Source organism: Anabrus simplex, chromosome 1, assembly GCF_040414725.1.
Source record: "Anabrus simplex isolate iqAnaSimp1 chromosome 1, ASM4041472v1, whole genome shotgun sequence".
Lineage (NCBI taxonomy): Eukaryota > Metazoa > Arthropoda > Insecta > Orthoptera > Tettigoniidae > Anabrus > Anabrus simplex.
In genome coordinates, this window is record NC_090265.1 from 1,084,515,561 (window position 1) to 1,084,543,347 (window position 27,787).

Below are 27,787 nucleotides of genomic sequence, written 5' to 3' on the forward strand. Positions count from 1 at the left end.
TGGTCTTTCCTACTAATGTGGACATTGGCAAGATATCATCAGTTAGTCCTGTAAGGTTTCCTGGTTTAATATATTATTGTGCAAATACTAAGTGATTTATGCCTTTGAAAAAATTAGTAATTCTCTTAATTTAATACTCACGTTTACAAGGGCGATCTGGGAACATTCTGGCAAAACCTGGACGGCACACACAACGCATGTGGCCTTCTACCCGCTGGCATCGCTCATTACGAGCTGGACTACAGTCGGGCCTGCACGAGCTGCTTGCTGTACTTGCTGTGGGTCCAGCATTATGCCTGGGCGGGGCTGCCACCAGCACTCCTCCGAGTAACACAGCATGATTGACACCATCAGCCTCATCATGTCGAGCCACATCATTAGCATCATCTCCACTACCAGGACGTTGATCATTCACAACAACGAACATGGACTCATTTTCTTGTTCTGTCGTACTTGTTGGGGTTGTTGTGCTGGTAGAGGTAGTATTAACAGGTACAGTGGTAGGTATACTGGGTGTTGGACTGCTGAGAGGCTTATGTGCTGGCTCGTAGGGAGTGCCAGATGGGTACTGCGTAGTTGTAGTGATTGCTGACACAGTTGTAGTAACAGTAGATATCACACTGGTAGGTTTTACTAGTGTCTGAGTCTCTGTAACTGTATCAATAATGGTTGATGTGTGGGTATTAGTGAGAACAACTGTGAGAGTGGATGGTTTCTGACCCTCACTACTTAATATTATTGTTTCTGTAGTAGTAACTGTTAAGGTCTGAGTATGAGTTAGGTATCGAGTTGGAACCACTGGTTCAGCATCATAGATAATTGTTTCATCATTAGAGCTTGCAACACCCAAATCATTCTTCTTTATTTCTGCAGATGACTCATCATCCTCAGATTCCTGTGATGCATTGGATTCATGTATACTTACTACAGGTTTCTGATGGGGTACTGGATCTCTAGAATCCACTGTGTGTATCAGAACTTCATTAGTGATTGTCTGCGAAGGTTGGAAATCTCCAAGGGTAGATTTTGTTTCTTGGTCACTGAAGACTGTCTTTGATCCTGATGTTATGAATATAGAATTATCAAGTAAAGTATTATGCAGTTTCTGTGTAGTGACTATGTCCACAGATGGTGTTTTGTACTTATTCTCTTCCCTTATATCAGTCTTGGAACTATGGAGTTCTGGAGTACTTTGTGAAGTTGAAGTTGGTTCCTTTGCAGTAGTCGTCCTTACTGAGCTAGGAGCAATGACAGGACGTCTGATGGTTGAAGTAGAAGTTCTGACTGGTATATCTTTCACAGAGGTAGGCAATATGTCTGGTGTTATTCTAGAAGGTGCAGGAGATGGTGGTGGGGGTGGTGGAGGTGCTGGTGCTGTTACTGGTTTTCTAGAAGGTGGATCTACTGAAGCAGTAGGTATAGTGACCGGTTTGCCAACAATAAGAACCTCTTCTGATGATGGAGTAGTCAGAGATGGCCTCGGACGTGGACGCGGTCGAAGATGTGGGCGATGGGTTGTTATTGGTACTACAGTGTTTTGAATATTCTGCTCAGCTGTCTCTTGTTCCCTAATGGGAACGTTTGATGGCCCTGGGATCTCGTAAATAGGTGGACGTGGTTTTTGACCTACAGTGTTTGGTGTGGTGGTCGAGATTTCTACCTTGTAAGGTGGTTGTGATGGAGGTGGTGGTCGAGGCTTTGGCCTTGGTGAAAGGATTGGACGTCTCTGGCCTCCAATATTAACAACAGGTCTGTGAGTCGACTCATCAGCACCTGGGAAACGTATACCTGAATTGCTTGATACAGCAATATTGGGGGGAGGTGGAGATAGTCCCATAACAAAATCATCTTCTGCATCGTGGTCATAGTTCGTTGGTCGCAAGTACGGTCTTGGTGTATTGGCTTGTGTCTCTAAATCCAATAGTGGTTTAATAGGTTTAGGAGGCTTGGGAGGCTTATCAATTTCAACCATTTCCAATTCTATATCTGATGGATACTGATGATTATGATGAACCGGTCTTCCATCTACATTACTTCCAACAGGAGCATTGCCAAATAGTGGTAACTGAGGTTTACCAACTTGAGGTGGTTTGGAGTGATGGCTGTTATCAAAGTTTATTATTGGAGATTGTTCATTGTAATTACTGGTGCCAAAAGGTTTTGGAACATCACCATGTGCAGGTTTCTGGAGATGAGAGGAGTCATCTATTTTGGATAAATCAGACCCTTGAACTTCCGGTCTGGCAACATGCGACTTATCTGGGCTTGTTTGTTGATGATGAGTAAAACCTGTGAACGGTGGTCGGAGATGTGTAGAAGAGGTTGGACGAGGTCGTTGTAGCAAAGGCTTCTCATCAACATGAGGCACCTGACCTGGCCTAAGTGGGCGAGAATTGGATGCTTGTATAACTTCCCCATCATCTAGGTCAGCTGGCTCTTCAGAGTCATCTTGATCTTCTTTATCATTGTGGTTTGTAATGACTAGATCTTCTGGTCGAGGACGAGGAATCTGGGGACTGTTTGGATTCAAAGGAATTAAAACAGGGCCATTGCCTCCCGAAAAGTGATTATGTTGAGGGGGTGGAGGTGGTGGAGTCATGAATTCCATTGGTCGGTGAGGCATAGGACGGCGATGTTGACCCAAGTAATTATGAGGTCGAGATGGACGATGTGGTCGTCCTGCAAGAGGTACATCTAATACAATACCACTGGGAGATATATTATGTTCAGAGATTCCATGCTGATGTACATGTCCTGGAGAAATTTCTACATTGAAGCCTTGGCCAGGAGTTACTTCCACATTTATTCCAGTCGGAACTGGTTCAGGGGGGTCCATTCTAGTTCCTGTATCTTTCGGGACATCCAGCACAGTTCCGATTCCATGAGGAGTAAGAGGATCTTCATCAACCTCGCCTGTATCATATTCTCTTACAGGAATACTATGATGAACTACATCAGAGTTTTGAGGATTCCCCATACCATGGTGTGCAAGGGGTCTCTGATTATTGTTAGTTCCTCCTGAAGATGCCGCTGAATGATGCCCATGGAACTGTACTATATTTGATTCTGTTCCAGCATGATTACTTAGAGAACCTGCATGCAGAATTATATCTATTCCTGGGCTTTCAGAACCAATTGTTACATGATTTGCATCTATAGATCCTGTATTTACTGCCTGATTATGATCTAAGGCTCCAATTTCTGAAACTTCATGTACTGGAATTGATAATGTATTTGGCTTGTGGTTATGGAATGAAGCATCACCTCCGTGATGTGATGGTATTCCATTACCTAGATAGCTAGTGTGGCCTAGGGAAATGTTATGTCCACCAGTATATCCAGGTTTGGGCTGCTTGTGACTGACAGGGCCAATGTGCACATCACCTTGATAGCCTACAGGTATAGACTGATGTAGTCCAGGCTCAGGAGGGCCAAAGTTCAGTGGACGAGTCCCTACGTTGATATGAGGTCCATGGTTATCAGGTTGCAACGGTCCCAACAAATTGTAATCAGGAACGGGATGTTTTGTTGCACCATTGGGTTTTTTGTGCTGGTTTGCTTGTTCTGTCTTCTGCTCATGGTGGCCAAAAGAAGAGCCAATAATGACCTTATGATGACCTGAATTTCCATTTTGGGCTGGAAAGTGTGTACCAATATGTTCATGATGATTTATTGGATCTTTATCAAATCCTACAAAATCTGGACTGGTCTCTGGCATTGGAAAAGGTGCTGGGTCATGTTCTGGCACTTGCAATGGCTGAATGTTCACCTGTGGTGTTGGAGGTGGTTTGTTCCATGCTGGATGTGGCAATGGAGGAGGTCTCATACCAAGGGGAACATCTATCTTTGGTGGACGTGGTCCCATGATGGCAGGTTTGCCCACTATAACATCACTGTTTGCTGTAATAACTTCCCCAGGACTAATGGGAATGCCATCTCCAAGTAATGGTTTCTCCATGGTAGGGCGACCAAAAATAACAGGAGCAGGTTCCGCTGGACGGTGCCGTAATTCAGTATCAGAATAGAGTGTCTCATCTTCATCTCCTTGCAACTTCCAGCCTAGTTTTTCACCATTCAGATTGACAACACCTTCATAATTCTGACTTTCTTCTCCAGCTAGTCCACCTACAGGGATGTAAATTGGCTCATGTGTTGAAGGTATATATACTGGATGAGGATGTTCTTCTTGGGCTGGCCGAGAATCATTTCTGCGGTGAACTTCAGGTTGAATATTACTCTGTATCAGACCTGCCATAGCATTGATAACTGGTCCCAGAGCATTGAAGCTATTGATTCCAAGAGAACCCAAACTCAGTAAGTCACTCACTTGTATTTCACTACCACCAGGACCAATATTTACATTATTATTATTATTAACAGGTTTTTTGTTTGTTGGATCTGAAATGGGAATCATGGTGACATTTCCATTGGCTTGTGTCATCATAATTACTTGTTCCCCAGCATTGATGGTGGAACCACTTGTTGTGACTGTGCTTGTAGGCAGTACTGATGTTACTTCAGATGGAGTTTCAGCCTCTGTTGTGCTAGTCAGTGCTTGTGCTGAGACAGTATATATATCTGTTGGAGTACCAGTATTAATGAAAGTGGTCTGGAGAGACAAGGCTGGTGTTGGAGTTTTAGAATGATCTGCTGGTACACCTATCGATAGAGATGGAGTTGGAGAAGTACTTGTGGAAGAGTCCAGTAGATCATCCTCATCAAAGAAGATTATGGTAGATCCTGTAATGATATTATTATGCTCCTCCATTGATGATGATACTGTGGCAGTGGGAGTGACCTGAACAGAGTCCACGGTGGATGTTGGCTTCATATCCTCCAGGCTCTCCATGGCAGTAATTGTCATTGCTTGTCCTCCAACCATTGTTGTCATGGCTACGACTGGTGTACCAGCCTGAAACATCAAGTAAAGAAAATTTGAGATTAAACTTCAACCTTGCACCTTGTGATGGTGATCATTGTTTACAGTAAGATATGACTTGCTGTGACAATTAAAGTAAGATAGTTCCTAATTTGTTAATTGTCCTCATGTAGACCAAGTGGACCATGAACTAGCTCTCAGATCTAGGTAAATATTCTTGACTTGGCCAGGAGTTGAACTTGGGGCTTTTGAGTACTGTAACTTTCGGGCTAGTAATGCCCACAAAATTAAAGTATTAATCGAAGAAAAGGGCCGTGAGAGATTGGCTTGCAAATCTACAATCACCTGAATCAAGAGAGAAGAAAAGTTTACCAAGAACTTCAGAATGGAAAAAAGAAAGATTAGATAGGAGCCTACTGCACGACTCAGCTCGAGCCCTGTAATTGCTACATACACCTCACATCTTGTGAGTCCCTGTGTGAGTCATACAATAAAAAGTATGCCAAATGTTGCTTTAAAAAAAACTGATTTAGAATTCTGGTTAACAACCACAATTATATAAAAGTAATGTGTAAGGAAGGACTTCCATTTAACCCTTTCAGACCGAGTACGCACAATTGTGCGGGTTCGTATTTTAGTTATCCCTGACCGTATTTGATGTTTTTTTCGGCACTACACCGGACTGCAGTGATTGTGCAGGACACGTGGCGTGTATTTCAATTGATTTTAGTATGCGCTTGACCGCCAGGGCGAAGGAAGAAGAGTTTAAAAAGCACAGTTGATCAGCGAGATGGCAGGAAGCAGTAGTGCCGAAAGTAAGTATTTATTTACTGCGTTTATATTAATCTAGAAGCTTTACTGAATACCGGAATATATTCAATGAAGTGTGTACATTGGTTAGTGAACGTAAATTTTGAAGCTACACCATCGTACGTGATACAACGAGGTTTTGAATTTTGATACGCACAATTGTGTGGGTCCTGTTTTTCGGATGTTACTTTTTATTTTGTAAAATAAACTATTAATATGTGTATTGAGGAGCATTTTAGTCAGTTCTCGACGTACAAACAAAAATTCACACCTCCAGTTTTCTTTCAGGTCTGAAAGGGTTAATATTTTCTGTTTTAATATTCAATTTTTCTTAAAACTACTAGGATGACAGCAAACAAGGGCAGAGTTAGGAAGGAATAGAAAGAAGAAGAACCTAACAAGGCTAGGGCATGGGAGAAACATAGTGTAGCAGACTAACAAAGGGAGGGAATTATGTAGAATTTATATTGTCATCGTTCTGAGATGAAGAAGAGTATGGCGAGGGAGTATGTAATAAGGAAAACAGTTACAGGCAACTTTTGTACCTGTTTGGAAATATTATAAATCTGAACTCCAATCAACAAGAGGGAAGAAAGAAAGAAAGAAAGAAAGAAAGAAAGAAAGAAAGAAAGAAAGAAAGAAAGAGAGAAAATGCTGAGAAGAATGGTAAGTGATATAAATGAAGAAACATGAAATGCAGCTTACCAAATACAGAAATGAACTCAAGCATGACTGAAGAGCCCATATAACTGGAAGATTATTATAATTAGAGGTATTATCATAATTGTTTGGCTATATAGCTGCCAGCCATGATCCCTTGAATAAAATTTTCTGCTTATAAGATAATAATGGTAAAAATAATAATATGCTTGAGATATATCACTCACCTGTAGTGAACTTTGTACAGATAGCAGGTATTCAGAGCCCAGGAGGCTTGGTGGAATGATGTCTGTTACCACATTCTGCACAACTCTCGTCCTTGATTTGATTATCGTTGAAGTTTTGTCATGACCAGCATCCTGTAGCAAGGTTGTGAAATATGTGTATGTGGTGAGGTATGTCTTAGTTGCAAACACATACAGTGGCCTGTCTGTAACCTGTGTGGCTGTCACTGATACTGGCATAGGAGGACTAGATGTTCGCTTGGGAGGAATAAAGACCTTGTCTGTCATCACCTCAGATGAGATGGACACTTCTGATTTCACTACCGTGCTGCCACCCTCCAAGTAAGTGCTATAGTATGTGTAAGTTACAAAGTAGGTGTTAACAACATCTGTTGTCTGAGTGATGGTGCTGCTTAAGGTAGTAGCCATGTGTACTTCACTGGGACCCTCTGTTGTGCCTGTTGCCACACTTGTCACCACGTGCTCCCGGCTTGTCACCGATGTAGTACCGCCATGCAGGAATGTTGTCATGTATGTATATGTTGTAAGGAAAGTCTGCGTCACCTCCTGTGGAAATACAAGTGTCATTAACACATTATAGCTATTTACATACAGCATTGTAGAGGAACAATATTTAAGAAGTTCAAGTAAACTATAATTTTAGAATCAAAGATATCAAACTGCATACTTTATATTGACATATTTGCTTTTTTTAATATGCTTTCAATTTCAATATTTCCTTAGTTTGCATAAGTTAACTAGTTTTTATTTCATTGGTCCACTAACAAGATGAAAGATGGAGAAAAAAAAAAAAGAAACCTTTGTACAATTGTTATTTTCAAATTGAGCGAATAAGAATGCGTTTTGATAATCAAAAAATCCCTTATTACAAACTTCTAAATATATTTTTAAATGTTAGTTTTATATAAAAACTATATATGACAACAATTATAGAAAATGCAATTTCTGATCATTTATTTCTCATACAGTTTTACCACATGAGCTATGGAGATGGAGACTTTAAAGAATTTCGATTTTTGTTTCTAAGTCCATCAACAGTGAGCATCACTGACATGGAAATATTGTTCAGTCGCCTTGATGATGGTAGTTATTGATATACTTGTTTTAATAGTACAAAGAAAACTGCTTATTGAGCCCCCATTGATCAGTAAACTAACAAAAATTACTAGTGAAACAAGAAGGAGAACATGAAGGAATTATCGCTCAAAGAATGAGATTAAGGAATATTGAAGGGGAAGCAGCGTGAAAGCTGAATGAAAGTAAACTTTCAAGAAGAGAGGTCGACAGGGAATATGAAAGAAGAAAGGAGAAGCAGGTTCGATAGTCCCTTCTGGGTCTCTTGGTTGACAAAAATACTACATTGCCTGACTTTCGTTAATATCAAATGTTAGTGCCACCTATCTCCACTGGATGTCATTAATATGACCATCGTACAAGAACTAACCCATCAACAATGTGTACAACAGCTATAATATACATATATACAGCAGAACCTCAATTATCCATCATAATAAAGGGGAAGGCAGGAACAGATAATCCTGATAGATGGATTGTCCTTTCAACTTATTTTATATGTTCTCTCTTCTGAACTTTAATACTTACATTTCTTTTTCTGAAGTTCATTCAAATTCTCCAGAGTAAAATAATCTCTGAGAATGAAATGTTATCCCCTTGCTCCAGCAAAGAATGAAAAGATCAATGGATAATCCAATGATTGGTTGATTGAGAGATGATTTTTTTTTTGCAAGGTGCTTTACGCCGCACTGACACAGATAGGTCTTATGGCGATAATGGGATAGGAAGGGGTTAAGAGTGGGAAGGAAGTGGCCGTGGCCTTAATAAGGTATAGTCCCAGCATTTGCATGGTGTGAAAATGGGAAACCATGGAAAACCATCTTCAGGGCTGCCGACATGGCTAACTCACGTGGTGAGAGATGAATAATCAAGGTTCTACTGTATGCATAAAACTGTCTTTCTGTCTCTACATTTTGAATTCTCAGCTAAACTGAAAAGGTATATACTTATCATTTCCACCATTGGTTTAATTTCTTTTCTCTTTATCTGTTATTAGAAGTATCCTGCCAAATCTACTGGAGTGATATGCATGAAAGCATTCCTGCTGAAGACATTCTGGAAAGAAAACTGGGCTTCAAAAGATTACAATATTAATAAGAAGAAATTTACAGGAAAGCTCCCATCTGTTTTGTGTGTGAATATTTAATGAGTTAATTTTCTGAAAAATTATGTAAATAAGAAGAAATATATTGAACATTATTTGTTCAACTTATTTTAGGGCAGGACAAGCTATTCCTGATATATCTCCTGAAATTATAATATTTCATTAAAATCTTTGATTTCATGTGACTATTGCTAGCCTGATGCAGCCCTTGTAAGTCAGATCCTTCAAAGAGGGTGGGCAGCATCTACTGTGTATGGGAAACTGTGCAGTATTGTGGTGGAGGATAGCATTGTGTATGGTGTATGAGGCACAGAGATGATGGGGACATCACAAACATCCAGTCCCCAAGCCAAGGAAATTAACCATCTAAGATTAAAATCCCTGACCTGGCTGGGAATCAAAACCATAGGCCCTATGTACTGAAGACCACTACTCTGAATATTCAGCCAAGGAGCCAGACTTCTTTAAAGTCCTTAATCATGTTCCTATACTGAGTGTAATATTCTACACTCTCCACAGAAATGCTGGGATAAGCCTTATTTCAAATCTGACACTGACACTGACAGACTGTTGTTAATTCAGAAGCGCTGTGCCCCTTCTGCTGCCACTCATCTCTACCAGATAGTATTACAGTCAATGTTTGCAGACTGTCAATAATGTACCGGTAGATCTTCCTTACTGCTATTGCCACATACTCATTATAGCTAAAACACTATTTATAATACATGACCAAGTTCCAGATATTATTATATGGATGTTGGTCTTGATTAATTTAAAAAAAAAAAGTGAAAAAAAAATTCTTGTATTTGATTGAGAAGTATTCTGTGGGAGTGAATATGAAGATACATTTTCTGAAATTATACAAAACCTAACCCACAAATGACAGGTTAGTCAGCTAGTTTACACTACTGTATTATTTGGGAGGAAATTCTTTAATTACAAAATACCATATGTAACTCACTTTATTTCTACAGTATAATTATAACAAAATCTACACTCCTACACTTAAGATTAAAATCCCTGACCTGGCTGGGAATCAAAACCATAGGCCCTACGTACTGAAGACCACTACTCTGAATAATCAGCCAAGGAGCCAGACTTCTGAGTTCAATGAGTTCAAATAACGGGCTACTAATTTAAAGAATCATTTGTCATTGATCTCATTGAGCTGGTCTTCACTGAGAGGTGCAAGTTGGCAGCAGTTACCCTAATCCCTTCAGTACGCGCCTACAGGTACCTAAGTATTATTATTATTATTATTATTATTATTATTATTATTATTATTATTATTATTATTATTATTATTATTTTCTTTCTTTCTTTCTTTCTTTCTTTCTTTCTTTCTTTCTTCCTTAATTTGTTTACCTTCCAGGGTCGGTTTTTCCCTCGGACTCAGTGAGGGATCCCACCTCAAGGGCAGTGTCCTGGAGCATGAGACTTTTGGTCAGGGGGATACAACTGGGGAGGAGGAACAGTGCCTTGCCCAAGCGGCCCCACCTGCTATGCAGAACAGGCTCCTTGTGGAGGGATGAGAAGATTGGAAGGGACAGACAAGGAAGAGGGAAGGAAGTGGCTGTGGCCTTAAGTTTGGTACTATCCCGGCATTTGCCTGGAGGAGAAGTGGGAGATCACGGAAAACCACTTTGAGGATGGCTGAGGTGGGAATTGAACCCACCTCTACTCAGTAGACCTCCCGAGGCTGAGTGGACCCCGTTCCAGCCCTCGTACAACTTTTCAAATTTCGTGGCAGAGTCGGGAATTGAACCCGGGCCTCCAGGGGTGGTAGCTAATCATGCTGACCACTACAGCACAGAGGTATATATTATTGTTATTATTGTTATTATTATTATTATTATTATTATTATTATTATTATTATTATTATTATTATTATTATTATTATTATTATTATTATTATTATTATTATTATTATTATTATTATTATATGGAGACATTAAAGAGGTAATTCAGCTCACCAGATTTTCCATGAAACTATGCAGTCTAATAGATTGTTTTATACAAAAAAAATTTGCACAATTACCAATTGACTACACCAGGTTTCAATACTACAACCTTGATCGATGATTTTCAACTTCAAATTATGAGTAGGCTTCAACTTTGTAGTCTCTCATGCTCTATGCTATCAAAAGCCATAGATAGGTCAATAACAATATAGTCTATTTGACTTTCTGAATTTAAAATATCAGCTAAGTTATACCTTGCTGGAATCCTAAAAGTCCTCAGTGGAATAACCTTTCCTGAATCCAATCTATTAAACCAGTTAGTAATTCTACAAATGTGTCTAATATAATCAGAAAGAATGTTTTTCCAGAACTTGCAAGCAACATATATCAAGCTGACTGGAATGTAATTATCCACTGTATGTTTATCACTTTTTCCTCTCCATTCGTTTAGTCTAGTTCCTTCATGCAAACAGTAATCGAATAAATATATTTGCTGTTTGAATAATATTGATCTTCTATAAAATATACATGTTAGTAATAAGGCACATTTTTATACCAGGAAAAATACCTACCTGAGGCAGAAGAAGCATCATGTGATCAGTTAGAGTACTCGGAGCTAAAGTTGTTGGGCGTAGCGTTGATGATGACAGTATCCTCAACACATCTGGTTCTCCTGGGAGTGTGCTCTTGTCACCAGCCACTATCACTTCAACACCATTACTCATAACCTTGGTGGCTAGACTGTAGCGAGCCTCGTTAGGGTTCATATTGAGGCCTCGAGCAGCAGCATCATCTGAGGGAAAAATTACTCCGATCATACTTTGTCTACATTTTTTTTGCTATTGTTAGTACAATGATTAGTTATTAATAAATGATGTTTCTCTTCTAGATAGTTCTTGAAACAGGAATGGCATGACCATTACATATTTTAAAGTTTAATCAAGGAATGATGATAAAACCTTGTAACATGATCTCAGGCAGAAACCAGCTTAAAATGGAGATAAATATAAACCTGAAGTGATGAGGAGAAGAGAGTATAGATACAATTGGATAGAAATAAGGGGAGAGAGAGAGAGAGAGAGAGAGAGAGAGAGACAGAGAGAGAGAGAGAGAGAGAGAGAGTCTCTATGCCGGGTAATTCACAGCTAAACTGACTACTGTAGTGCAACATCTGAGGGAAGATGGTTACAGTAAGATATTCAGTGCATATTTATATTATTATAATCATTATATTTCTTTGGGGATAAACAGAGGGCCAGTGGTAGTCTAATTTAAGTGTATAGATTTAATAATAATAATAATAATAATAATGCTAATAATAATGATAATAATAATAATTTATTGGTTTTACGTCCCACTAACTACTTTTATGGTTTTCGGAGACGTCGAAATACAGGCATTTTGTCCCGCAGGAGTGTTTTACATGGCAATAAATGTACTGACATGAGATTTAGGTATTTGAGTACCGGTACCTTCAAATACCACCAGACTGAACCAGGATTGAATGTACCAAGTTAAGTTCAGAAAGTCAGCCCTCTACCATCTGAGCTACTAAGAGCAGATCAATCAATCAATCAATCAATCAATCAATCAATCAATCAATCAATCAATCAATCAATCAATCAATCAATCAATCAATCAATCAATCAATCAATCAATCAATCAATCAATCAATCAATCAATCAATCAATCAATCAATCAATCAATCAATCAATCAATCAATCAATCAATCAATCAATCAATCAATCAATCAATCAATCAATCAATCAATCAATCAATCCTTAGAAATCTCACCCAGGTGGCAAATTCCCTATCAGTTATTTACCTAGTCTTTTATTAAATGTTTTCAAAGAACTTCAAAATTTATTGAACATTTCCCTTGATAAAATATTATAATCCCTTTCTCCTAGTCCTATAAATGGATATTTGCCCTAATTCGTCCTCTTGAATTCCAACTTTATCTTCATATTATGATCTTTCCTAGTTTTAAAACTCCACTCAAGCCTACTCGTCTACTAACGACATTCCACGCTATCTCTCAACTGACAGCTCAGAACATACCACTTAGTCAACCAGCTCGTCTCCTTACTCCAAAGTCTTCCTAGCTCAAAGTTTGCAAACATTTTTTAAGACAAGGTAAGTAGCCCTACTCTTTTGTCGGAAATCACCAAAAACGAACCGTGCTGCTTTCCTTTAGAACTTTTCCAGTTCTCGTATCAAGTAGTCCTGGTGTAGGTGCCATACGCTGGAACCATACTCTAATTGGGGTCTTAGCATAAACTTATATGCCCACTCCTTTACATCCTTACCACAACCCCTAAACACCCTCATAATCATGTGAAATATATTTATATAGGTCCTGTTGTATTAATTTGTTACTGTTTGGACGTTGGCAAATTATCACTTTTTTGGTGTTTATTTTCAAAATGCCATTTGAATAAGACTACCTGTATTACTGATCGTTGGTAAATTCTCAAAGTACTTCTGTTTAATTGTAATAAGTGTGTGATTGTTCCTTTGGCGAAAGTGTTACGGTAGGTACAGTATAGTATTAATCAAAATCTAAAAAAACGCAGTTAAGTTGGTAAACTGTCAACCTTACTTCTCAGTCCAAATTTGCTCAGAGAGTATCAAACTCTTACCATTTTGTAGCTACGGTATTTATAAACATTATGATGTCACGCGACCCCGTCTATACCCCCAGACCCACGGTACTTGTTGCCAATACATGTTTGTGTCTCCCCACTTTTCCTCAACTTCTACCCCACTTTTCCCCAACTTCTAACTTCCAATTGCCGCCACTGTCTATACAGTATGTGAAACAATTTTGTACGCGCGATGAACAGCTACTACGCCATTTTGGTGGTATTTCGCGTTATGACGTCAGTAATTTTGGTTATCTTATCGATTATATTAATGTGTTCTTTTCTTTCTGATTGCTATGTAAAAATATTCCATAAATTTCTCCGCTACACGGACAACCATGGAATCATGGATACATTTTTGAGCTTAGAAGACGAGAGAGCAAGTACAGATTCTTTGGTTGTTCCCTTCTTAGTGTTCTCTTAAGACATGCAGAGGGTACAGGTACCGTAATGCATCCTTTCACTCCACCTACAGGAGAGAAAAAAAGTTCCAATAAATCGAAAGAAACGTATAGCATCATAATCTACGTCCAACAATATGGCAGCTGACTCCGCATCACAGGCCGCCTTGATCCTCCTGTACTGCCTGCTCTATGGGAGGATTTTTGCGAATAGGCTGCGACAAAAATTCTCCGCTAGATGGCAGGCATAGACGCACCAAGTTCTCAATTCACTATTATGACGACAGCCTACAAAACACTATGCAGTATAGTCATATGTTCACCGAAGTTCGTAAATTACATCAGTAATATTAACTAACGAAAAAATTACCTGTATGAAGTCGCAGTTGCCTATTTATGTCACAATTTCCAGGTTTTCCTGGACGAAGGCTTGGAGTGATACACCGGGCGGTTAACATTTTGTGTTCTTGCCAACACAATATCAGTTGATAGAGGTCTTAAGAACTTAGTTTGCTGATATTCTTTGACCTCACACTGTAACAGAACACATTCTCGTATTACGCTCGTAAGTTTGAAGGACTTCCGACCGTAGGGCACAGCAGCTTCAACAAACTCCTGCAAATGCTTCATCAGATCAACAAAACAAGGTTTTGGTTTTCGAAGTCCTCCTCTATCCTCATGCATAATCAGTTCCATATATTATTGCCCATGCGCTAGGCAGGAAGATGTTGTTGACGCAAATGTTTCACTCCATCGTCTCTTCGACAACACGAACCATGTACCCGCGAATTAGAGTTTGATTTTCTGTTTCAATATTGATTGGGACATTATCATTTGGATATATGAGGTTGTCCAAAATCTGTAAACATGAAGGCTTTTTTTGTGATTGTCCGTCACAATTCTTACTACAGTGTATCCACTATCCTCCACGACTTAAATCACTTTCTGAAATAAGGTGTTAAGGTGTAAAGGCTACAGAGACGAGAGTAATCTGAAGATATCAAGCTATTTCCTTTATTAGGATCTTGCCTAGACATAGCCGACAACCACTTTTCTCTTAATACCCCTCTAGAGGATATTTTGTGGAATCGTATCCCTTCGGGCTGCGAACCACCTTGACGAGATTTGCAAAATGGTACACAACAGTTGAATATTTCGAGGAAAAAATCTGAGGTTTCAGTTATATATATATAAAAAACTTGCAAATACGAAAGAAAACAAGTACACTTTAAAAGAACTTTGAAAGTATCTATAGGCATAACGTGATTAGTTCATTTCACAGTTCTATAAGGCCTACAAAATATCACTTGTACAAATGGAAGTGGACAGGCACGTTTGCTCATTGTACGAAATAACTCAGCTTTTCGCATACATATATGCAGCAATAACACAATGCAACACCCACACTGACCGAGAAGATTGTGCGTCTACTACTGCACTCTTACGGCGACGTGAAGAAATATTGGTATTCGCGCCTTCCTGTGTTAAACTAGGGGCATAGAGCAGGCAGTATAGGAGAATCGAGATGGCGCTGCTCCGCATGCAACATTCCCGTCCACCTCTCAAGTTCTACTGTACGTCCAACAGAATGGTCGCTAAGTTAGCATACAATTTTATGGTCATAAATATTCGCAAGATACGTATTATCAGAGGAAGACTAATAGGGACATCACATGTCTCCTCGAGATAAAACTAACCACCTTTGAACCTAATCATGATAAATACAAGAGCCGGCATTTTACTATGCATATATCTACAACTAGATATGGTATCAAGCGAAATTATTGGATAAATCTCACTCGCTTTGGAAGAAGCGTCGTCAGAAGATACACTCATACTAGCAGATCCAAATTGCCGTTTAGATAAACAATCACAAAATAAATATTGGACACATTGTGTATTCGAATATCTAGAAGAAGAAGGACTAAACCTTGTAAATAACAAGTACCAGTAAATGATGACATATATATGCTATAACGAGTCGAGTGCAATTGACATAGTCTTGACAAATAGCAAGAGCATTATCCCAATAAAAACAGAACTCCGTAGCAGAGTAAAGCAGAACACTGTAGCAGAGACTTACAGAAAACATCTTTCAGTTGAAACCATCTTTGAACTAACAAATAGACTATAAGAAAATAAGAGGACAGAAGAATAAAGAAGGTATCTTTGAAAATACATCCCATAACGAGGAGAGGGAATTATACAAGAAGCAGAAATGCATTCGTACAAGGCGTTGAATCCTAGACAGCCGAAGTTCCCACGAAACATACCGATAGAGATCTGGGAAAAACCTAATCACTCCATTTCAAAGTAGGAAGACTCATCCAGCGATACGGAAAGATGTAGACTCCAAAATGATAGAAGATCCAGAACTCTTCACAGAAAATGAGGTTATGAAAGTCATTATGCAGTCTAAGAATAATAAAAGTTTGTGGTCCGGACTACATTAATTTTATAATGAACATTTGAAAGGTACTGCTACAGTGCTAGAGAAAGTCTAGTCATTCTCGTCCATCTCGTTTAAACGAATGTCTACGGAGAGGAACAACCCCAGAGAACTGGAGAATATCCACATAGAAGATGCTATGTACAGAGGTGTGGCACTAGAATGCATGCTACTAAAAATATTGACCAGATTGGCATGCGATAGTTTTTTCAAATGCTATAGAAATGTATATACCCGATGAACAGTTCGGTTTTAGAAAAGGAAGATCTTCTACGCAGGTAATTCAATGCCTTTTGACAGGTATAGAGAAAGCCCTGACTTTACCACGGAGGTAATTTCATGTGATCGTTTAGGACTAACCGAAGGCTTTCGATGCGATAAAAATAGAGAGAAACTGATCGAAAAGCTGGAGACTTTGATAGGGAAAAATACCATATGTCTAAACTCATCAGGAAGCTGCTAAGTAATAACCACGTAAAAGTATCGACAACTTAACTAAGTCGAAAATCATACAGCAAACGAACGGAATCTTCCAGGGGAACCCCTAAGCTCTTTACTTTTCAACATTGTTACAGCGGACATCATACGGACCATAACAAAGACTGTAAAGATCTACATCTATGCTGATGACAAGGCACTGGCTTCGTTAGATCAGGAGGACTAGCAACTAGCTATAGACAGGTTAGTAGACTGGCGAAAGAGAATGGACTGCATATATATTTATTTTACAAGTTGCTTTAGGTCGCACCGTCACAGATAGGTCTTGTGGCGACGATGGGACAGAAAAGGGCTAGGCGTGGGAAGGAAGCGTCCGTGGCCTTAATTAAGGTACAGCCTGTTATGAAAATGGGGTTGCAGACAATGGGGTTCGAACCCACTATCTCCCGATTACTGGATACTGGTCGCACTTTAGCGACTGCAGTTATCGAGCTCGCTGAACTGCAAATAAATGAGGCAAAGACGGTATTAATATCGTTCAGAAAAGGGGATAAACCGGTGCCGATATATTACAAAAACAGTCCTCTTACATCAGTGACACACTTCAAATATCGGGAAATGTTTTCACTTTTCATGCGAGCGAGAAAAAGAAGGAGAGAGAGGCTGCTGCCATGAAAGCCAAAAGCGATATAAGACAATTCCGAAATATTTCACTGAAGACGGCGATGGAATTGTTCAGGTTAAACATTACGCATGTAGCTACATATTGATTGGAGAGCATATGACAACGCCTCAGATACAAAAACGTGGTGAATATGGAAAAGATCAAAGCCATCTACCTCAAGAGAGCCTTGTGCTTATTGAATTCACGCCATGGCGTCCACTCTATATCTGGCAGGTGAACTCCCATTTACTGAGGACTTGTTACTGCCATCTACATCCGGATGTGAAGAACTTGCAGCGGGATATGACAAAGAAGAGGAATGAAATATGGTATGAGTTGTTGCTACTGACGCGAAGATCTTTCCAAGATCGGACAAGAGGTTCGTACGAATTGCGACACGTAACAACGATGGCCGTGCACGGTTTTCACAACAGAATGTGCATAAAGAAGAAATACCATCAGTCGGACCATCAGTGCGTGTGCATGCTATGTAATAATAAGTGCTACCACCGGGCGAGTTGGCCGTGCGCGTAGAGGCGCGCGGCTGTGAGCATGCATCCGGGAGACAGTAGGTTCGAATCCCACTGTCGGCAGCCCTGAAGATGGTTTTCCGTGGTTTCCCATTTTCACACCAGGCAAATGTTGGGGCTGTAGCTTTAATTAAGGCCATGGCCGATTCCTTCCAACTCCTAGGCCTATCCTATACCATCGTCGCCATAAGACCTATCTGTGTCGGTACGACGTAAAGCCACTAGCAAAAAATATTAAGTGCTACCAGTCTTTTCTGCAAGGACTTTGGTCATCACCTTAAGAATGGCACATGGAAGTCCTATACCTCCGTGTGCATCTGGGTCTGCCACATCTCTTTAACCCTTGCGCCTGTAGATAATTTTGATGGTTTGTAATCCGATCTCTCCTGAAATATTTAATAAGATAAGGGAAAGTATAGAGATGTGAGGCATTGGAGTGAAGATGCCAACTATAAGTAAATTTCCTTCTCTTTAGTGGTTGTTTTAAATTATTGAATTATCTTTCTAGTATTTTCTTTGGAATATGTGTACCTAAATGTAGAGTAAGGTAGTATTTATAATTATCTATTTCATTCAGTTGAGTAAACCAATTTTAAACAGTATCTTCGTACTTTAATTGAACTGGGATTATTCGTTCATGACATAATCATCATGTCCTATTCAAAGAGTAGGGATATCCATATGTTAATTGGTTTGTATAGTAGATGATTGGAATCTTCTAAATGTATAATGAGCGTTGCCGCGTTAACATTAATTCAACATCAGTCATACTACACTGGCAGAAAACGAAATCGCAACACCAAGAAGAAGTTGTTCTAGATAAATGAAATTCAGGAGGCGTGTTTGCACATCTGAAAGATGACGCCTATTCAGGTTTGCGCGCTAGTCGACGAAGAGTAGCGCTACTATGACGTTACAAACAAGTTGGCTTTAAATACGCGCGCGCTGTACCCTTCGTGAACGTTAGTCATTGTCCGGTATTGACATTGTGAGGTAAGTGTGTCAAACACGCGTTTAAGGAGATTAAGAAGGCAGTATCTGCAGCTTACTGAGTTTGAACGAGTCCGTGTAATAGTGCTACGTTAAGGTGGATTTTATTTCCGCAAAATCTCAGAAAGACTTGGTAGGGATATGTCCACAGTGCATCGATGTTGGTTACAATGGTCACGGGAAGGCACTGTCTCAAGGCCGGGACCCGGCCGCACGCGGGCCACTACGGAGAGGGAAAACCGCCAGTACTTCTACACAATGGTAACAAGTTTCCTTCTATTCCTGTGGTGTATGCTACCAATACAACAAAAGAAGCGTGTACATACATGACAGCATCTTGATAGGAGTAGACTATGACAGACACCAGTGGGAAGTCTGTGGGGATTTTAACGTTATTGCCATATTATAATATTAAATTAGAACTGCACTTTGGTTACACCAATTACTGTTATTCCCTGTGCGAGTGGGATACCCGTGATAAAGAAATACACTATTCGCAGAAAACTTCGCCCAAGAGACAGTTATTAACTCCTGGAATGAAATATGTTATGCAAGGACCATTGATAGCGCCAAGCAAAGTTTTGCTTCCGGCACCGCATATAAAATTGGGGGCGTATGAAGAGTTTTGTAAAAGCTTTAGATGTAATTGTCTCTGCGTTCGCTTTCTTACGTCAAAAGTTCCCCAAGCTCAGTTTGGAAAAAAACGTGAAAGCTACTGTGTTTATTGGTCCACAGATCAGAGAACTAAAAAAATACTCAGTTCGAATTAATACTAGAAGACAAGGAGAACACAGCATGGCAATCTTTTAAGAATATTTCGAATAGTTTTCTAGGAAACTTCAGAGTGGAAAATCTCGAATAACTTGTGGATGATATGATGCATTCTTATGAACATCTGCAATATATCGCTAGCAATGGATCTTTTCAATCACACCTGGATTTTTTCCCGACAAATTGTGGTGCTGTGAGCGATGAACATGATATGAATTTTCACCAGGTTATTTCAGTAAAGGAGCAAAGTTACAAAGGGGAAAGGAGTGCTGCCATGTTAAGCGATTATTGCTGGATAGTAAAAAGGGATGCTCTGTAACGCAGTATGAAAGATAAGCCAAAAAGAGAACCGATGAATGAATTTTAATTTTATGGTTATATGACTCTAAAATCATATAGAAATCATGTTCTTTTCACCATAACATTCAGCTTCTCAAAATTTGTGGAACGGAGTTATGGCTGAAAATATTAATTTATTCGCTATGTAGTAAGGAAAGTGAATTTTCATTTTTAAAAATTGAATCATAAGTTAGATCATGTACTGGTAGCTGTTTCTGTAGTTAATTTTAGGTGCTAGGGATAGCACAGTTGTTAGCTTCCTTTGTATATTGTCTAATATTCTGTGCAAATGTACTTTCCTAATTTATAAAACACTGTGCCCAGCATGCATTAATATTTAACAACTAGATTCAATGATTCAAAAATACATTTTGTAGAATGGAAATGAAGTGAAGTAATTTTGTAGAGATGAGATTCAAACCTAAAGAGATTAATATATTGTAATTAGGATTTAAAATATTAATGGGGAGATATGGTATCAGTGGCACTGTGTTAAAATTTACAGCATATTATTGGAATGCCACAAATCAGAAGGACAACAGATGATTCGAAATGTGAAATGTCATAACATTAAAGGAGATTGTACAAGGTGAATTTCCACAAAGTATTTAAATGTGACATTATTGCAATTTTACAAATGTTACTATATCATATGAATACTGCCTTCATCCATAGTTTGGTATCTATGTAAGGGAGAAACACATTTAGACAAAATAATTTCGATAATTGATTTGTCAATAAAACAAAATTGAAAAAGGAGATAAACCAATAAGGAATTTAAAACTTTATCACTCAGCATAAATAGTCACAAGTCACTCAGTGCTGTATGTTAAGTGTAGGTAACTATACTGTGGTGGAGGAGCTCTTATTCTCTTGTGTCTCCTCCTTGACGAATATCCTGTTAGTTAAGCTGTAATAAATAATAATCTATCATTTAAAAAAGTACATAGTAATACCCTTCTTTAAAAGTTCAAACTTTAAGTATAGTACAGGTAAAGTAATGTAATTGTTATTTGGAGACTAAGGGCCTGGTCTCTTAGAAATACCGGTAATGATCCTGTTTAGTGTTAACATTCCACGCTTATTTGATCAGTTTGTTTCAGCACTTGCCATAGTCCATAAAATAACTGAGAAAACAGAAATTTTAAACATTTCATTAATACCATTCGTCATTCATATTTTTATAGTACTGATACCGGTATGTAAAATTAGACATTAATATTATACAGTAATCATACTGATATAGGCCTAGTAAATTCACTCATAGTACACATAATTTACAGAAGACAGTTAATCAAGTATAGTACCGGTACCTCTCCAATAGAAATGGATGAAATTAAGTGGAAATGAACATACAAACTCATATATAACTTACATCAATTTGTACAAATTATTCATGCATAAACCTTACTTATAATAGATTGCTCTCCCAGAATGAATTCATTACCAGTACTGTATTTAGTTCATACATTTTACAGTCTATAACATAAAAACAACAGTAAATGCTGCGAACAGAGGTTAATAAGAATACGTTCGTCTACTTATATACAACTGTACAAAGTCTTAAATACACAAGAGGAACATTGCATGTATGGTACACAGCACAGTAAAAATTAATTTAAAATGACTAGCAAACTGAGAACTCTAATGTTAGACAGTTATAAGAAGACGGCTCTATTCACAGCTCTGCTCATCACATTCTGTTGACATACAATAATCTACTCAAGGAACTCATATCCAACATATTCAGATGTATATATGCACCATTTAATTTAATCGGAACAATTATAAAAGAAAAAAAGAAAGAAGAAAAATATGGAAAAGTGGCCTACTCAAGAGAAATAATGTAGCCTACTCTTGTCTGTTGTATTTTGTAGACTGGTGTACTATCTTGTCCTTTTTTGTTTTGTTTGATTATGTGCTTTGCATGTCCTTCCTTCTCAGCGCCCAATGCTGGTGGCTGTTTCTCACATAAAGCATTGGAGCAATGAACCTACATTCTCTGTGCTTATACATTGTTCTATTTATTGATTCCTTACCCTGGCCAGAAACACATTTGAAATACGCCGTCAAGCAGCTTGTAATGTGAGACTGCTCACATCCACAGTACGAACAACGCAGGCGCTTCTCGGAGACTGAACACCCCCGAAAGTGTATCAGTGAGGTTGAGCCAAGACCAACTACAATATTATAAGACCTGAATGCATATATCGATACGTGACAAAATGGTCGCCACACGTTTGTGGTTGATTGAGGTTATCTTGCTACTGGAATTCGCGATTTAATTATCCACCGAATATTTTTGTGTTTTAATTAATGTTCCAGTGTCCTTTTATTGGTTCTTTTATTGGTTATCTAGTTATTTTAATGTGTTAGTAGTGTTTTTAATATTTAGAGGTGATTTCAGTAAGTGGTGGAAAAGTGACAAAATTACAGATTCCGTTCTACCCCATTCATCTGTGAAGTTCAGACGAAATATGTTAAACCATTCACTGTAATAGTGAAGAAAGTTTACGTGTTACTTGTGAAGGTGGATGATGAGTCATTTAATGTTCCATCCGTTTCAGTGAGTTTTAAGGTTTCAAGTTCATTTGAAACTCAAACATTTCACAAAACGTGTGTTTGCCTATAAAGTATTTTTGTTTTAAATTGGAATCTGATGGTTGTGAAGACCTGAAACGTGACAGTTGGACGAAGTTTGATACTTTGCTAACTCATCTCACAAGTTATTCTGATGATAATATCGGTCTTACGGTACTGTTAAACTTTCTCTTTTCACGAACCTTCGAAAAAATGCACTTGCGTTAGACTATGAGTTTAATGCTGAGACAACTAGTAAAATAAAATTTGTCCTGGAACAGTTAGAGCTCTCTACAACTAATAAAATAAGATACTCTCCAGAACTATTGATATGGGCTCCGACAATCCCTTATTATATCAAACGTTGATAAGACATTTGCTGTTTTAAGTAAAGTTGCCAATGTTGATATTGCTAGAGAGTCAGTCTGTAAATTTACAACTACTGAGGCCAAATTTTCAGACCATAAGAGTTGTTTCATTCAGAGAATGCTAAAAATAGCTCCAAATTTATGTAGTAAATCTCTGTATCCAACACCTATAGAGACATCTATGGGACCTTCACCAGGATTACTTGATTCAAGAACTGGAAAAACAATCCAAAGTAAAGCAGCTCCATTTGTTTTCGGTGATTTCCGACAAAAGAATAGCGTTACAAAAATATTGCAAAGATTGGGCTGGGAAGACTTGGGAGAAAGGAGACGAGCTGTTCGACTAAGTGGTATGTTCCGAGCTGTCAGTTGAGAGATGGCGTGGAATGACATCAGTAGATGAATAAGTTTGAGTGCTGTCTTTAAAAGTAGGAAAGATCACATAATGAAGATAAATCTGGAATTCAAGAGGACAAGCTGGACTAATACTCGTCAATAGGAATGGGAATTAGATATATGAGTAACTTACCAAGGGAGATGTTCAGTAAACTTTCCATTTTTTTGCAATAATTTAAGAAAAGGCTAGGAAAACAACAGATAAGGAATCTGCCACCTGGGCGACTGCCCTAAACGCAGATCAGTAATGACTGATTGAGAGAATGTATCATTAGCAGTAACAACTTTACGTTATCGGCGTTAATTATATTATTAGGAATTAATGTCCAGTTGCATCTCACAGCAGACAGTGGCCCAAAATTTCCGCCATGTTAGATGCTGCATTAAGGTCTGATAGATTGGAGTTGGTCTTGGTTGAGCCAAGACCAACTACAATTACATCAGACCGCAACCCAGAAAAAACATGGCGGACATCGATTGGCGACATGAGAAGTTAAGGGGAAGGTTATGTATGGTTATTCGCAGTAACTTAAAGAAAACATCACAAGTCAAACGTCATGAAACACAACCCATTAACTCAAAATATGAATAATTATGCACCAAAAGCAACGTTATCATGTAATTCTAATTGTAATTTCAGTGGGAAAATAACGAACGGAAAATTATTTTATCAACGTCAGGTTGAAACACACACGCGTATTTCACCCATGAAACTTCGTACAGTAAATAAGATAAAAAGAAGTCAACGGATAACATTATTAATCTTACATGAAATACCATGTAACATCATAACCACATCGTATTTCGTAAAACATGCAAGTAAATGCATTTCTTGAACAACATTTCAACTCTCCACAATCCACTTGAAATACTGAGTAGGTACTATGATATTAAATACCACACATTTCGTATGCTATTTCAAGCACTAGTCACCTTAAAACTCATCTGAATTGATGGTACATCGCCCTCTTGCAATTTATATAAAAATAAGGCAATCCTCATTTCGACTAATGAGAAATGGGGTTAGATTTCTTTTACGTACCTCCATTGTAAAACACTAAAAATTATTCAGTTACATCATTCTTGTACCCGTTTACAAGAATTCATATCTCAGTCGTAACTCTGAGTCGCGATTTTTCGGATCTTTCTTAATTTTGTAGTTAGGTACGTTGGCTAATTGCGGAAAATGCTGAGATAGGCATTATTAGGTAAACTTCAAAGGTTTGCGTGGCATTCAACTGTATCAACACCTATTATGGGTATAATGTTGTATCTTCCCTAACAATAAATTTGACATCAAATGATTAATGCACTCAACTGATGACGCAGAGCACAGTTCTCTGCGAAACGTAAATAATTTCACCTTATTTTCTTGACACGGCATAAGCCCAAAAGCCTACATCATGTCTATAGGTACGGTCCGTGAAAGCATCAATGGCAACTGAAGCTTTTGCTCTGCCCCTCTAATTGGACTTACATTCAGGCACACAACACATACGACCCATCTAATTAAACTATACACATACTCACAAGTAAGTGAAAATATAGAGAAAACAGTTTCTGAGAAGAACGTGAGGACAGTAACCGTATCATCACGAGAATTGTTCGAATACATACGTTTGAAAAATGAAGAAACAGATTCTTACAGCACTGAAAGAGGCTCTATAGCATTTTAAATATATATAATTTTCGAATAATAATATTAAAATTTCCGTAAATATTTGGTAACCTCACGACTTACACAAATCAAAACAAACACATACTAGCACTCCAACTGGCACCATTGTGTGCAGTTTCGATAAGTCGATTAAGGTCTGACGTCTGAGGTATTGTAGTTGCAAGACCGACTACAATATATAAGACTTTAATGCTACTATTGATTGAGAGTAAAATGGCGCCTCCATAGGCGAAGTTTGTGAGATGTGGTTGGTTTATATCTATATTTACATTGTGTTAAAACGTGTTATTTTTATCGAGTCATTGAAGCATAAAGTATATATTTGGTGAAATAGTAATCTTGCTGCTTGTTGTTTTAAGGGGCCTAACATCGTAGGTCATCGGCCCAAATAGTAATCTATAACGATTTTTTAGTATGGTGTATATGATGGCATTTTTAGTGTATAGTAGTGTTTATATTGTCGTGCTGTAACATTTCACAAAATGGGTCGTTCCTGCTGCGTTCGTGGTTGTAGATCGAATTATACGGTTGCGGATACTTCAACTTTTAAATTCCGTAAGGATAGATTTTTAAGGGAGAAATAGATAAGGAATATTCACCGGGAAAGTTTAGAAGTCAACGATCAAACTGTTGGATGTGGGAAACCAAAATTTGTGGTTAAGGACGATCTTTTTCCAATTGAAAAAAATGTGAGCCTATTCGTTTTTGTTGTTTCCTTATTCAGTCGGTGTAATTTCATGAATTTTGAAGATAAATATTAGTTTTTTTGTAGAATGTAAGTGTGTGAGACTATTTATGTGAGTCAGTGGACACGTAGGATCTGTAATTACACGCAGTAATGTGCGAATGTATTTGTTTTTATCGTGTTGTGAACCAGATTAAAATCGAACTACGGCAATGCCTCTCATACAACTATTCTTAAGTTTTCTAAGGAATAAAACATTAAGAGAGAAGTGGATTAAGAATATACATCGTGAATATTTCGACAAAAAAATAGTGTGCATGTATCATCTGAGAAAGAGTATGAGGTTAGGGAAGACTTTTTTCTTAATTCTAAATGGAGAACCTATTCGTATTCCTCAAAAAACGAAACCAATTCATTTAGATAGATGATAATTGTCATGGTGATGTTCCGTCAGTGTCTAGGTGCTTCAAAGTGTCGCGTGATTTAGATGCAATTGTATTTTACAAGAACTTATGGTTGCCTGCGGAAAAGTTTGGCTGCATCTTGGAGTATAACAAAACTTATAGTGTGACAGATGGAGCAATCTGTACACCGTTACACAGAAGAAGTAGTGACTTGCAGGGATTAGCTGCGTTTTTAACGCAGGGGTTTTATGGTACCAATACCTTCCGATTCATGCTATGGATATCTACTATCAATCAGTCTACACCAAACTGAAGCTCGTCCATATAGGTTAAAGACATAATTGTTTCGAGTCAATAGAGTTTTTATACTCATATGTCAACATATGTTTTAAGAGTTTCCAAGTAAGGAAGGCTTAACATCACCAGGGCCGTTCTTTGGGATAGCATAATAATTTTGAGTGTACTTCCCTTTCATTGAGTGCTGAACATTAGAAATTTTTCACCACTTCGAAAATAAGGCAACACGTTATGTTTCATAGTTCTCATGAGAGTGAATAAATTGACGAATTTTGCAACTTAAATTATTTTTAAACATTCAAAATGATGTTATAAATATAAATTTAACAGTTTTATTGTGTATTTCCATCTATCCAGCGAAGTGAAATAGAAGAGAAAACGTTATTTGACTAAGTGAAATTTCTAAATAATCAGCTTCTTGTTCTCTTTTGCTGTGGGGCTGTCCATCTATTGTAGCAGGATATATGTGATTCTAGTTGATTATATGTGATGAGTAGTTGTTCGCGAAGCGTTTTCATAGGTGCAACACTGATTTTCCCTATTATGTTACATTTATCATGTTAAATTACTTCCGTTGGCAAAATATGTATATGATATTTTCGTAATTTCTGGCGGATTAAACTAGATATTGTGTAACACTTTCAGTGGTATCAAGGAAAGTAATTTAATGTGACGCCGGGCTGAGTGGCCCCGACGGTTGAAGTTCTGGCCTTCTGACCCCAACTTGGCGAGTTTGATCCCGGCTCAAGCCGGTGGTTTTTGAAGGTGCTCAAATACGTCAGCGCCGTGTCGGTAGATTTACTGGCAGGTAAAAGAACTCCTGCGGGACTAAATTGCGGCATCTCCGAAAACTGTGAAGAGTAGTTAGTGGGACGTAAAACATTATTATTATTATTATTATTATTATTATTATTATTATTATTATTATTATTATTATTATTATTATTATTATTATTATTATTATTATTATTATGCGACGGTTTATCTTCGAAATGAAGTTATTACGTGCTACCCTAACCCCCATCAGTCGGCACCTACTGCGCCCACGACGTCCGCCATTTTGGTTTCGATATTACAGTATGATATTGTAGTCGGTCTTGGTAATTGGTCTTGGTTGAGCACCGAGCATAGTCGTGTTGAGTTTCAGAATACTAAACATGCGCAGAAGCTTTGTAACGCACCTAGCCAAAGCGAGTTTCAATACCCGTGTATAGAGCGAATTCCACGTTTCGAGGTTCCTTCCGGTAACACTGTATGTATGTAGGCCTATTCATATTATTCTCTGCAAGTAAAATATTTCTTACTATTTTAATTTAACGAAGATTTTAGACTTTATTTGTGTGAAAAAAATTATTATGTTCCATTTGGGACAAATATTACAGCGACGTTTCGTAGATATGTTTGCGCTCCGTAACCC

At 38.2% G+C, this 27,787-nt stretch overlaps 1 protein-coding gene across 1 annotated transcript in view; it reads right to left on the reverse strand.

The window, feature by feature from the left end:
* The window catches only part of LOC136858083 (mucin-17), a 103,029-nt gene that overhangs the window by 45,155 nt on the left and 30,087 nt on the right, over nucleotides 1–27,787 (reverse strand). The window contains exons 4-6 of the mRNA XM_068225292.1: nucleotides 11,308–11,528; nucleotides 6,577–7,140; nucleotides 142–4,912 (exon numbers count right to left, since the gene is read on the reverse strand). Of these exons, the coding sequence (XP_068081393.1) occupies nucleotides 142–4,912; nucleotides 6,577–7,140; nucleotides 11,308–11,528 (5,556 nt within the window). The remainder of the gene's footprint in view (nucleotides 1–141; nucleotides 4,913–6,576; nucleotides 7,141–11,307; nucleotides 11,529–27,787) is intronic.